Raw genomic sequence first — 14,433 nt, 5'->3', positions numbered from 1 at the left:
TGATTGTCGTGATTGTCGAGAGCCACTCATGGGTTGTGTGTGTGTGTGAGCTATGTGTATTTGAGTGTATGAGGGACTAGACTGGCATTATGCGCTTCTTGGGCTGTGCAACACATGACACCTGTGTGCCTTTCCTCTGGCTCTGCCTGTGGTCCCACACAGCACCTGAGATGGGTGTGGCTTCCCAAGATGTCAATCAACCTGCTGACCACAAGGCATCACCAAGACTCCATCCTTGGAAACCCAAGCCCTTGCCTTATTTGGGTGGAACTTTCTCGAATGTCTTTCCCCTAAATAAAAACTGGGGTTCGGGGTACGCTCACTATCTTGTTCCTTGTAGCGCTGGAGCTGACCCTTGGGGTCACCGAACTGTCCTGTCTTAGAAACTTATGTTTGTGAGCTGCGTGGTTTCTTCACCATTTTCGTAGTTATGGATACAGCCACCTCCTTTTAACCCAGTTCATATTGCCAGACTGGCCAGCTGGTGATAGGTGATGCATATATTAACAAACCTCTCTTTACTTTTATTAATCTGTCTTTTGTCAGTCTAATTAGTAAGGTTTCAGCCAATGAACATAAAATGTATAGAAAGAAAAAAATTTTTTTTTCTCTTATGGCAGTTACTAGACAGAGGAAGGTGTGGTTACCTGCACTTGTGGCCAATATTGAAGGAAAGAGGAGTGAGGACCAATACATGAAACACAAAGAGGTCCACATGGCTGAACCCGAGGGTCCTCAATCCTCAAATCAGCAAGAGACCCCTATTAACATGGATGGTGGCATTGAGGCAAAAGACATTCTGATAGGCAGAGTTTATATCTGGACTGGCCTGCTATCTTTGACTAATTCTATATTAAATGAGTCGTATGATGATCTTATAGTCCTCATTGGGGTTCTGATACACACTGCAACAAGGTCTTATGGGCATCCTTTAATTCCTGGGAGTCAGCACATGGTCCCACATCCTGATGTCTGTCATGGATTCTTTAAGCCCTGGTGCTTACTCTTCCCTGGATGCATACACTGTGAGCACATTCTTTCTGTTCCAGCAGATTTTGTTTGCCTTGAACAGACATTCTTGTCCACACATTTCTCCAGCTCCAGAGGAAAGGCTGCCACATTCAAGAGGCCAATGGATGCCACCTTTATCAACACTGTGCAGAGGAAAACACTACTCACAGTTTTAAACTCTCTTTACTCAATAATCAACACTGGCTTGGTAGCTATCAACCACGGTCATTGACTTTCAGAACCTACCCAATGTCATGCATTACCTCAAGTCTTTTTATCTTTCACCAAATTCTAATTGCTTATGTGATGAATAATATTTTTTTTTTTTGCACTGAGTGGAGCGTTTGCTCCCCACCTTCAAAGAACTATGGCTCCTAACTCACAAAATAGTGTTTAAGGATCTAACTAAAGCCAGAGCTAAGCTAGTGATGAACTTGACATCTAATTCTATAAATTATCCCACACTCCTATTTTGAAGACATCAACTATCTCTTTCCCTTCCTCTCTATTGCTAGATGGGTATTTAAAGGTTTCGATTTTTTTCAAGGCCAATATTTCACAGAGAATTACCAAATGTTTATCACTGCACTAGAAGAAGATGCTGGGTGATTCAAGGGCTTCTTCTTGGCCGGGTGATTTATTCCATATACCAGTCTCATAGTATTTGCCCAAGGAAGATTCAGGGTAGTATATATCATAGAAATTTTAACATAGAAATTTTAACTCCTGACGCACTGAAGTAAACATATTTAAACCCAGTATGGTTGTGCTATCATCAATTCAGAAATGTCTCCAGGACTTTGTATGTCCATTTCAATCTACAAAGGAGGCACAAGCTCAACTCTCTGCTTCCTTACTAATTCCAGGTCTTCAAAGAAAGCTTTTCTTCTCTGGGATGGATTTTATGACAGTCTCTATATTATCCATATAAATGAAGGAAGAGATTTCCCCTACTCTCCACTCTCAAACTGGTCATAAATCGAGTTGATAAGTTCTCCCTTTGAACACTATACTATAAATACATTTTCTTAGAGAATCATCCATTTTGTATTATAGATCATATGCTCATCGAGTAATGTGTGTATGACGTCAATACATACACCCAGGGAAGGGATGAACACACAAGGCTTGATGGGTCTCCCCTTTCCATGTTCTCTCTCTCATACACAACCCCTTGAGGGTAGAAAGCACATTTTATTTATCTTTCTAATTTAGTGCTTTTAACAGTGACTGGGACTGTAAATAAATGTTGCTGAATAAATAAAAGTCGAATTTTCTCAAGGTTAACACTGAAAGTCATTTTGTTTTTTCATGAATTCCTTCTCTGGAGATAAACGTAATTTAAACTCATATGCTGTGAATTATGTAGGAGCCAGTTATCACTATTCAAGTCGTCCAGAAAGGAAAAGGGAGGAAGATTTATGTACTCAGACTTTCAATTTGGCCATTGAGAACCAAGTTGGAGAAACTGGATTTCAAGACTGACAATTCTGTCCTCATCCCTTGGCTCTTGTGGCTCACCTGAGGGTCTCATACTCTGTATGTCATGAACTTCCTTTAGGACCATGTGCCTTGGATTGAGAAAGAACATAAACTCCATGCAATGGAAGGGGGAACTGATTTCTTCTTTTGCTTTCAGGTAATGACCACCTGCATGGTTCCCTCTGTTTTCTAGGTTTGTCAGGGAACAATACACTTTAGGGATTGTGAGAGACCAGGAAGGATACCCCAGCTTTTATGCAGTGTGTAAGCAAATGGCTTTCTTCTCTGTGCTCCATTTCCCCCTCTATGAAGAAAAAAAGCATAATATTTAACAACATCACCAAGCTATTGTGAGGGTTAATTAGATTTAATGGGGGAAGGGAGGAGAGTTGATTAGGTACCATTCAGATTCAAAGTGTCATTATTTTGTGACTAAAAATAACCCTGATTTAGGAATAAAATTAATTTGGAAGCTCAATCTTTGGTAATCATCTTCCTACACACACACAAAAAAAAAAAAAAAAAAAGCCAGAGTTTCTAATCAAAATGCCACTCTAAGCAAATCCAAGGAAGGAAAAATGGAGATCTGTGAATTTCCATTCACCTTTGAAGTAATATCCTACACAGTTCAACTCTTTCTTTTTTGTTTCTTTCCTCTTCCTTTCTATGAATACAGTATATGTTGAAAGGTTAGTTTGTGGCTGGAGAAATGTAAGCAAACACAACATTTTGAACCAACATTATTTTCTTTCTTTTGTGTGTTAACATTTGTGAAAGCCTTTACCCCTTTACAGAATCAAAAATCAATATTTTGTGGTAAAATAACTTTTTATAAATTCCATTTATATGTTTATTCAAGACATAATTTGCCAATTTAAAAGATTCTTGGTATTTCTCCAATTAGAAAAAAAAAAAAATTCCTAGATATTTAAAGCTAAGGCCGGTGGGAGGGAGAATCACCAAAATAGTAATCACTAAAATTAATATGATAGACTAAATACCTAACTGTGAAAATCCTCATGAGAAACTGAAGTTAGTACCTGAGAAAAATCTAGGTTGCTGACTAGATCTTACTAAAGAAAGAAAACGTTCTTTTTAAAGGTAACAATTGGATAGTCCTGGGAAATGAAGTCATATCTGTTAGGAAAAAATACTGCACTCAAAGAGTTTTTGCTATGTGAAGAGTTTGGGCTAGAAAGGAATTGTATCAATGTTTATTTATGTCTTTTCAGATGAAAGGCATACTATACCCTTCAACTGGTAGCAATGTATTGTCTAGAACGTCAGGAATCATCTTCTTGACTTTAACACCATCCTATTAAAACTCCTCCTAGGACTTAACAAATGGATAAGCTAGACTGCATACTCACCAAGCAAACTTCTGATTATTCATTCGATTTCCCCGGACCCTTGAGACTGGGGACGGATGTACCCTGTGGGCAAATAAGAATAATACACTCACTGAAAATGTACATTACTGATTGCAATTGGGGGGGAAAAAAACACACCACATCTATTTTTATAAATAATCTCTTCTAGGTTTGCTTCATACACTATCCTGTAGAATTTGCTAGTAAATGGATGCAAATAAATTCCTGGGCCTGAAGACCTAAAGGCATTCTTTCCCTTTTTACGGATCCCAAATAATAAGGGCTTGTCACAATGTTCACTGGGAAGCTCCCAAAGTGGGTCCATCAAATTTTAATGAACTCAGGTACTCATTCATTCCAAAACAGTCAACTGAAAATCTAATCCTGGCCAGGTGTAAGAGTGGGTAGACTTTAGTGGGTGCCATGCTGGGCACAGTGGTGCATGCCTGTAATCCCAGTGACTTGGGAGTCTGAAGCAGAAGGATCACAAGTTCAAAGCTCAACAATTTACTGAGGCCCTAAGCAACTTAGTGAGACCCTGTCTCAAAAAGGGCTGGGCATATAGCTCATGGTAAAACACCCCTGAGTTCAATTCTCAGCAACTGCACCTCCTCCACTCTTAAAAAAAAAAAAAAATCATGTGCCAGCCCTCAACAGCCCTCTTATAGATACTGTTTCCAGGAGGAGTGCACAGTTAGACAATAAAGGGTTGGGCTCAGGGGTAGAGTGGTAGCCTAGCACGTGCAAAGGCCAGGGTTCAAACCGCAGCACCACACACACACAAATAGGGACAAAGAGGCAGTCAAGTGCCCACTCTTTCAGTGGACTTCTATGGACTTCTATATTTGAAATCCTGGAAAGCAAGATAACATGATGCAAATGTCTAAGAGCAGAAACTGTGGGAATGGGTGAGGAAGGAAGGGTGAGACAAGTGTTTGTAGAAGAAAAACTTTTTGGAAGTGATGCTCTACAGCTGGGCTGTGAGGAAGGCAGAGTCACTTCCAAACTTTAGCCAAGAAAGAAGTGCACAATGCAAAGATCCACCAGTGTCTGGCGCTGGGGTCCTGTGTGGTTGGAGCTCAGAGCTCTTAGGTATCACCCCCAAGGGAGCAGCTGCTGGACCGCAACTGGCAAAAGGACATGCTACCCTTCCAGTGTCCCTGCCACCAACTCCCTGCTTTGTCCCACTTTTCTTAGGATTTTTGAGATATTTTAGTTTCTATTGTCTTCCGTCTTTAAGCTTCAACATTGCTTTCATTGACAAGACATGAAAGAAAGCAAACAGGGATTTTAAAGCTGGTCTGAAAGTCCTTTTGGAACCACCAAGCCCCATCAGAAGCCCAGTTCCTCCTGGCAGCTTAGCAAGTGGAAATCACTGTACTATTAAAACACTACAGTTCCAGCCCCTCCCAAGGCCAAAGGCAGTCTTTCCCTAACCCAGCCCCCGCCCCCCAGTCAGACTGCACTTTGCACTCAGAAGGCAGATTTCTTCCAACATCCCTTATTAACATTCTTTTCCTCGCAGGCTTCTCTATGGCTGGTGCAGCTGAGCTGCTCAACACAGATTTTCTGCTCTGCATGGGGGGGAGGGGGTGTTAATTATGCAGAAAGATGGAGGGAGGCCAGACAGCCCCTCTGGTGAGCTGCCTCATTCAAGCACAGCCCACTTCCTGCTGTTTTGCAGCTACAAGGATCACCTGTTGGTATTGGCACCCTGCCAAACTGGGGCCTAGCGGAAATGACAGACTCAGCTAGAAATGAGAGCCAGCTCATATTCTACCACCCCAAGGGGGGAGAGCAGTGGGGTGTGTGTGTGGGGGGGGGGGGGACAGACAGACAGACAGACACACTGTGTAATAAAAATGCATAAGACTTACACAAAAGGTAACAAAACTACTCTTCTTTCTGACTGCTGAAATATAATCCCCCAAATGGACATCTGAGCCAAAACAATTTCTCCCCAGATAAAGCCCACTGGCCTAAGGGAAAATGCTGGAAACCCTCTTGAACTTTACCTATACTCTCCCTGAGGTGTGAGAGTCCTGTTAATAACGGTTTCAAGAACTAATCAGGCCCAAGTACTTACAGTTCTTTAATTCACCCTTTCCTTCAAACTTTTACTGCTTTAATTACTCCCTCCTTAACCCTAAAAGCACAAGGAAATTGTTTTGTTTCATCATGGTAGATTCTACCAGTTGAAGTTTGGAGATGGACGCAGTCTCTTACTGATGCTGCTTATTGCATACATTGGTGGAGAAAAATGATGTTTGATCTGTTACCAGAATTTTCTCTAGGTGTTTGCATCTTTTAGAAAGATTTCATTCATCATAGATCAAGTTCCATAAATGGATATTTTTTTTTTATGCTGGCTTAGTAGTCTTAGGAAAAGAATCCCTTAGGAAAGGCTTAGGAAAAGAATTTCTGATTGTGGGTATATGACCAAATGATTCTAAGGTTTCTTAAGTTAGAAAGATGAATCAGGAAAGATTTTCCTCCTCAAAAGGAGCACATTAATAACCTGGAATTTACTTCATCCAAAAAAGGAGAGACCTCAAGGCATGCATTTCAGCTAATTTATTTTCTCAAAAGGATATGCAAAGGCTTTGTAAAGCTCAGTCTTTAAATTGTGCCATGTTTTGCTATGGTCTGCCTTCTTGCCACATATAGCAGCCAGGCAGGTAGAAAAAGTCAAAACCCCAGTAGGAGAAACCACCACCTAATCTGCATGTCATGCATTATTCATGACCTCCTGATTCCTGCACCTGCATCCAGGCAGGAAGCTTGCAGGGAATGTTCATTATTCTTCTCTCAGCCTCACACAGGCTCCCTTACTGCTAAAGCCACTTTGTTCTGTAACTAAGGGTTTCAGGCCTTAGGACTAACCACTGGATATGCAAAGAAAGAACACCAGGCTGAAGACAAGGGAGACCTTGGTTGTCCTGTGACATACTGGATCCTACAAAGTGCTCTACTGATAGTTCACTTCAGATGGAAATGATTACACTTGATTTGCATTAAACAGCAGACAAGTCATACCTTTAAGGGCAGGGGTACAAATTATCCTATTAATATACACTTACTCATCTGCAACATCTAGCTCTCTTGCTAAGTGTCTAAAAGTTTTTACATGTCAAAATATAAAAATGTCTCTTCCCGTGGAGTATGAACATCAAAACACCTGATTCTCAAGTCTGTGGCAACTTAAACCTAATCCTGCCACTCCAGGTAGAGCTGGGAGGAAGTGGTTAAGAGTGCAAACTATGTAACAGACTTCCTGGGATCCAAGCCCAGCTCTACCTTGACCAACAGTGTTATTTGGGCTGGGCAAGTCACTTGACCTGTCTGGGCCTCAGTTTCCTTATCTGTACAAATGGAGAAAATATAGTCAGATGCCACATAACAAGGCTTCAGTCCAAATGATGGACTGTGTGTAAAGATCACAATGGAACTGAAAAATTCCTGTTTAGTGACATCACAACCATTTTGATGTCAGAGCATAATGCACTACTCACATGTTTGTGGTGATACTGTACTGTGCTGCCAGTGGTATAAAGGCAGAGCTCACATACTCCCCTACAGTATATAATATTTGATAATGATAATAAATAATAATAAATAAATATATTACTGGTTTATATATTTACTATACTATACTTTTTTTGTTGGGGGGGGGAGAGACCAGCAATCCCAGGGGTGTTTAACCACTGAGACATATCCCCAGTTCTTTCTTTTTTTAAAAAAACTTTTTATTGTTGTAGAGGGACATACAATATCTTTGTTTATTAATTATTTTTTTTTTCAATGTGGTGCTGAGGATCAAACCAGTGCCCCACACATGCTAGAGAAGCGCTCTGCCACTGAGCTATAGTCCCAGCCACTCTTTTTAAATTTTTGAGACAGGGTCTCGCTAAGTTGCTGAGGCTGGCCTCAAATTTGCAATCCTCCTGCCTCAGCCTCCTGAGTCACTGGGATCATAGGCTTTTGCCACCAGCTGTACTGTATTCTTATCATTATTTTAGAATGTACTTTAGTAAAACACATCAGCCTTAGACATCTCCTGTTTACCAAGTCCTAATTGCATCAGAAACCGTGTCAATGATTAACTTGCAGCACTAGGTAAAGGTGGCAAAGTAAGCTCTCTGTTCATACAATGATGACCTGATCTAAGGATACATTTCTCTGAATGTAGCCCTGGTATTAGGGAATGCATGACTGTAATGATGCCCACTTCCCAGGACTGTGAGATTTGGAATGACTTGTTAAAGTTTAGAACCATGTTTAGCACCAGGAAACAGGAGATGCATGCCACCTCTCGCCAGCAACAGCACTGAGGGGACTCCCAGCCTCCCTCCAGGGAGGGCTGGTAAGATGAAACTGGAATATCCATCTAGTTCCAGGTGACTGAGATTACAAATATGCTCTATGCATCTACAACTGGAGAGGAAAAGACAAAGAGAAATGAGCACCTACAGAACAAGATGATCTACAAACTATGGTTTATAAAATATGGCTTATCTCTGGCATCTCATTTTTTGTCCTTTACTAGAAGACCTAGATTCTGTTTACTAAACAGCGCAGTGTTTCAGGTGTGACCCATCAAGGGACAGTAATGAGAGCAATACAAACTTATACCTATTTACTGAGCCCTTCCTATATGCTTGGTATCATGTAAAATATATTAGACACTTTTTGTGATTTATCCACATATCATCATTGTCTGCATTTTATTTTTTAAGAAAATTGGGTTGGAAGAGTTAGGTGAGTTGCTAGGGTTATGCGGGGCTATTGCAGAGCAAATCTGGAACTTGTAAATACAAGTGTGTTCTCCTCCAGCATGTCATCCAGGCTGACAGACTCCCAGATACTCCCCACCCTAGCCCAGAGGGTGTGATAACATGAATTAGCACCAGGGACTCTAATGAGAGACTTAGTGTTTATTTAAGCCCAATTGAACATTCTATCATGGAAGTAGATAGAAGGTGGCAGGCACAGTTTTCTTGAACTAAAATTGCCATAGGACTAAATACAGCCATGTACTATATAACAACATATTGTCTAACAATACAATACTGAATACACCCTGTGTGGCCCCTGAGATCAGATGTACGTACCATATAGCCTAAGGGCGGCCATACCACCTAGGTCTGCCTAAGCCCACCCAGGATATTCACACAACAAAATCATCTAATGACATGTTTTGCAGAATGCGTCTCTGTTAAGTGACTCATGACTGTATCAGGCAGGGCATGTAACAGGAGCATGCTTTGTTCTCCCTGCGTCTATGAAAGTCCTTTGTTACCTTAACATTGTTCTTTAAATGTACAATTGTAGAAATGAACTCTAACTCTATCCACACTTCCTCACTTGTTATTTTCTCTAGAATCCAACCCAGTCCAGTTGGTGTCCACAACCCTCGGGTGAAACCACACTTTCCATGATCATTCACAGCTTCCAAGATCTCAGACCTCATGGTTGATTCTCAGTCTTCACCTTGACTGACCTAACTGATCGCCACCCCAGAACCGCTTCCTGGATTCCAAGCAGGGCCACTCTTCGGGCTTTCCTCTTCCTCCTTTTCCTTGGCTGAGACTTGGTCCTCTCATCCTTCATCTCCAAATGCTGATGTGGCCTAGGGGTCACTTTCCTATGACCCGGGACCTCTTCTCCTCCACATTCACACCCTGAAGCCCAAAGTGTCTTCAGCCTAGCTCCCCTCACCACCTTACCCCTGCATCACGACGAGGGCCCACTCTGTGCCAGGTAATGGAGATGACAGTGAGAAAAAAAAGGAAAAAGCCACCTTGTCGTCGGGAGGCATACTCTGAGCTGGGGAGACGTACAAAATAAACCAAGCTTATGAACAAGTCACACGAGAAGCCAGAGCAAGTCGACCTAGAGACGGAGGCTGGGGAGGCCTCTCAGAGTAGGGCATCAGCTGTCCCCATGAGACAGGAGGAAGGACCTCTGGTGTCACTGCCTCAGGGAGCAGGAGAGGGTGGGGCCGGGATTGACTGACAAAACTATCAAATGCTCTCCATTTAGAATTCCTTTTTCCTTAGCTGTAAAACAGAAATACATGTTGTCCTCTTCAAAATGCCGTGTTTTTAACACCAGTTGCCCTAACCCCTCTCTTGAAGTTCTATGGCATTAGAACAAATCAGAGTAAATAGGGGAAAAAAAATGATAGCAAATATTGATTTGGTATGGTGTTTAAACAAGTCCATTGTTTTACAGTCATACCAGTGCCTTTGCATAAGGGAGAATTTGAAGTAAAAATAGAGGACAGAGACAACTCTAAAAAAATACATAGTTGTGCCAGGCACAGTGGTGCACTCCTATAAGCCCAGTGGCTGGGGAGCCGAGGCAGGAAGATTGAGAGTTCAAAACCAGCCTCAGGAAAAGCAAGGTACTAAGCAACTCAGTGAGACCCTGTCTCTAAATAAAATACAAAATAGAGCTGGGGATGTGGCTCAGTGGTCAAATACCCCTGAGTTCAATTTTTGGTATCCCCCTTGCCCTCGCCCCAAAATACATAGTTGTGTGTGTAAATGGGTTTTGCTGGAGATGGAACCAGAGCCCCACACTGCCTTAGCAAGTGAGTGTTCTACCCCTGAGTACTACCCCCACTCTCCAACATATGGTACTTCTAAGGGTCATCTCATCACTGGCTTAATAAAAAACAGAGAATAAAGAGGGCCCACCTAATTTAAACACTGAAGTCACACTGCTATTTTCATTTGATCAGGTGCAGTGTACATTTATTAAAACAACATCTGGACTGTCCTAAATGTTCATGAGAACTTGTATTCAATAGGACTGTGTGTAAGAAGGAAGCAATACCTGAAATCTTTTAAAATTACCTTTCGTATGTTTCTGCATGGAAAATTCTGATATTTAATACGTGAAATTATTTCTAATCTTTTCTTCAACGGACACAGTAAGCCAAATTGTTACAAGAGTGATTATGTTGAATAATAGGCCTAATTTGAAGGTGAAAGTGTGGGCTAAATTCTTTTCTTACACAACAGAAAAAGTTCAGTCACAATTAGAAAACATTGTGCATAATAATTTTTCAATAATGCTGACATAAAATGTCCAATCTTACTGACAGAATAATATCTTATAAGAAAATCTTTATTGGTCTGTGAATATACAAGTTTATTCTGATGTTCCTCAGTATGTCCAATATGGGGCATGAGACTTCAAACAGGATTCGGTATTATTCCAGCCACTGAGTGAGAGACGCTGCCCTTTTAAAGATAGAGAAGAGAGGGGAAGGAAGACCTTTTTTTTTTCAGGGAAAGGTTGGGGTTGAGAAACCTGAGTCTGGTGTAGGAACAGAAAAGGGAGTGACTGTTTTCCTCACCCATCATCATGGGCCATGCGGTCACCCTATAAATAAGACAAGTCAGCAAGGAAAATGTGTAACATGCTTATTTGGTCACAGCCTTACATGACTCAGAGATTTCAGAAACGGTCTCAGGGTTAACTCTACATTTTATGCTTAGGTCTGAAGCATGGAGCATGATGGTGCAGAGAGGTAGGATCTAACGCTACTGGGTGGGGCCGGAGGCCAATCTGGCAAGGCCTGTTGGTTCAGGTTCTTCTTGGTCTCTGTGCAGCATCCCTCTACTTGGGTGTGGAGCAGGGTCTTTCTGGAATGAGGTCTGAACATCGTGATATATAAAGTAATGGGTTTGGCAGGCCTGGAGGGCCAGGGGAATATGGGTCTTATGTATTGTGCTACGTGGTTAAGTTAAAGAGAATTAAAGGACAACTACCAGAAGAGTTTATGAGTAGATCCAGTACAATCAGATTCATATACTAGAAAAATCATCTTGGCAGCAGTGCAAGGAGTGGCCTGAGGGAATGCATGACACAGGAATACCACGGGAGGGCTACTGTGGCACTGTGTACCAGTCTCAGATGGCAGCAGTGGTAATAGTGAAAAGTGAGTGGGGGCAAGAGTGAGAGCAGGGTGGATGCACAATAAAGTAAGATTCATCTGTAGGGTCTCAGCATGACAAACTCCTAGGAGGGCTTGTCATGCACAGGGCCTTCTAGGGTGTGCGGTAGTTCATCATGGCAGTGGGGGTCAAGCCCTGTGAAGTCATGGTGTCTGGGAAGCTCTGAGGCCAGAGGGTTAAAGCCATGAAGTTTGCAGATGCCTGATGATCTGCAGTGGGGAAACTGCCATGCGTCATGTGCCACAGACAGGGTATGTTGGGCATCAACGTGAAGATCATGCCGCTCTGGCACCCACGTGCTCAGACTGGCCCTGAGAGTCCCTGCCTGATGCTGTGAGCATTTGGAATGCTTATCAGGCTCTCCTCAGAACAGAAGGGAGGGGAGGCAGACTGCTGCTGGCCATGGCTGGGAATAGCAGGGTCTCCCTGGCAGCTGTGCCTAGAGACTGGCTGTTGCTCTGTAAAGACTTTCAAAAAAAAAAAAAATCTTGTACAAAGACACACACAGAGTTATCTGTGGATTGGTCTAAGTGTAAGTGAAATGTGGAGGCAAGGCAGAATTAAGGTGACAATTTTTGGATAACACCCAGGGTTCTAATGTGGGTGATCAGAGAAACTGACCTAGATGATAGAGGAGGATTGTGTTTCTGGATTCTTTTTTCTTCAAATGAGTTTGGATCCAGGAAAAAACGGAGTAAAGATTTGGAGACTTGAGCGTCCTTGGCATATAAATTGTAGGTGAGCCTTGAGTCTCAAGGAGGCAGTAGAGAGTGAGAACACGGGTTTGAAGACATCACTGATGACTTTAAACCACTGTTTCTACTGGAATACTTAAATACCCACTTAATAATGAGAAGCTGGAATTTGTTATGGTTTGGATATGAGGTTTCACCTAATGAAGAAATATCCTGAGGTAAAATGATTAGATTATCAAGTGTAGCCTAATGAGTCCATCCTAATTCAAATGAATTGACCAGGTGGTAACTGTCACTGGGGATGTGCCTTGGAAGGGTGCATCTGCCCTGTGGCTGCGCCCCCACCAGGCTGCCATGAATAGATCAACTTCCCTTCACCAGTGGCCTTTGGCCAAGCTGTTCTGCCTCACCTTGAGCCCACAGCGATAGATTCAGCCACCCATGGACTAAGCCTCAGGAACCATGAGCCAAAATACACTTCTGCTCTTTTAAGTTGTTCCTGTTGGGCATTTTGATTAGATGAAAAGCTGATTAACACAAACATTGGTACAGAGAGAGGGATCATTGCTGTGAACAACCTATGCCTTTCAGGGAGGACTTTGCAAAAGTTTAGAAATGGAGTCTAGAAAAGTTTTAGGATGTTGTAAGTAGAGTGAATCCATGATTCTGGTGAAAGCTCAGAAGACCAGAGTGATGACAGGAATGCGGACGGACTGTGCTGGTGATGCTTCAGAGGGAAATGAGGACTCTAACAGGATAGGACTAGGCGCTGCCATGTTATATTGGATTGGCTTATGAGAGCTACAACCTAATCCGTCCATCCTAGTTTGAATGGACTGACTGGGAGACAACTGTAGGCATGTGGACCACTGGGGGTGTGCACCGGAAGGGTTTATCTTTCCTAAGGTCCCTTCCCCCAAGCCAGCTCTGCTTCCTGGTTTCCAGTCATGGAGCAGCTCCTCTGTGCCACACCCCTTGACCACGCTGTTCTATCTCGCCTTAGGCCCAGAACAATGCACTGACTGACTATGGACTAAACCTCTGAAACTGTGAGCCAGAATAATCTTTCCTACGTACGTCTAGGTTGTTCTTGTTGGGTATTGGACTTGGAATTTGGAGCAATGCTGTAACTGTTTAAAAGAGTATGAAATTCTTGAAGATGGACAAAATGCACATCGCATCGTAAGGTGAACATCAGCTCCTCACTCCATCAACTCCCATTCACTCTTTAGCTCCTCAGCCCAAGTGTCCCTTTGCTGTCCCCAACTCACCAAACCAGATCTTATCTCCATATTATAGATTCTCATCATTCCCTGAATTTGTCCTTTGTAATGCTTATCAGGCTTTCAATTATTTGTAGATGTGATTATTTGGATTGAAAAAAAAAACCAACAAATCACAACAAAGAAATATATCTCCTTAGCTCATACGAGACACCCAATATCAGGCTCAATGTCTGGTACAAGTAGGCATATATTAAATACTGCCCCATGAATATAAACAGATGAGAATTCATATTGGTAGGCTTTATATTTTTCTAAAGGTATTTTCCATACAAAATAAACCAATATATGTGTGTATGCATATATATAAATATACGTATGCAGCATGTATATATTTATGCATCTATACACATATATATGTATGATTTTATACATATACAAATAGATATGCAAATGTGCTGTTTGTAAAAAAAGAAAAAAAGTACAAGAGTGAAAGAGAAGGTGAGTGAAAAATGATGTGGCCCAAAGAAAAGCCTTGGTCCTATAGAGATGGGCTCTTTGGGCTTCTTCAACCCCTATCCATCACCAAGTGTGCATGGGAACCATCCTGAGCCATAAGGCCAAGGACTATGAATCAAGCACTTCTTCATCTCTGGATAAAATCATGGTATTTGCAGATAAATGG

At 42.0% G+C, this 14,433-nt stretch overlaps 1 protein-coding gene across 12 annotated transcripts in view; it reads right to left on the bottom strand.

The window, feature by feature from the left end:
- Window positions 1-14,433, bottom strand: part of Klf12 (KLF transcription factor 12) — a 434,856-nt gene that overhangs the window by 76,275 nt on the left and 344,148 nt on the right. For all 12 annotated transcript variants that reach the window (XM_078015797.1, XM_078015792.1, XM_078015793.1 and 9 more), the window contains one exon: window positions 3,864-3,926. In XM_078015797.1, the coding sequence (XP_077871923.1) occupies window positions 3,864-3,926 (63 nt within the window). The remainder of the gene's footprint in view (window positions 1-3,863; window positions 3,927-14,433) is intronic.

The sequence above is a fragment of the Ictidomys tridecemlineatus genome, chromosome 6, assembly GCF_052094955.1.
Source record: "Ictidomys tridecemlineatus isolate mIctTri1 chromosome 6, mIctTri1.hap1, whole genome shotgun sequence".
NCBI lineage: Eukaryota > Metazoa > Chordata > Mammalia > Rodentia > Sciuridae > Ictidomys > Ictidomys tridecemlineatus.
The sequence above is the reverse complement of the archived record's forward strand: the minus strand, read 5'-3'. Positions and strand labels throughout refer to the sequence as shown.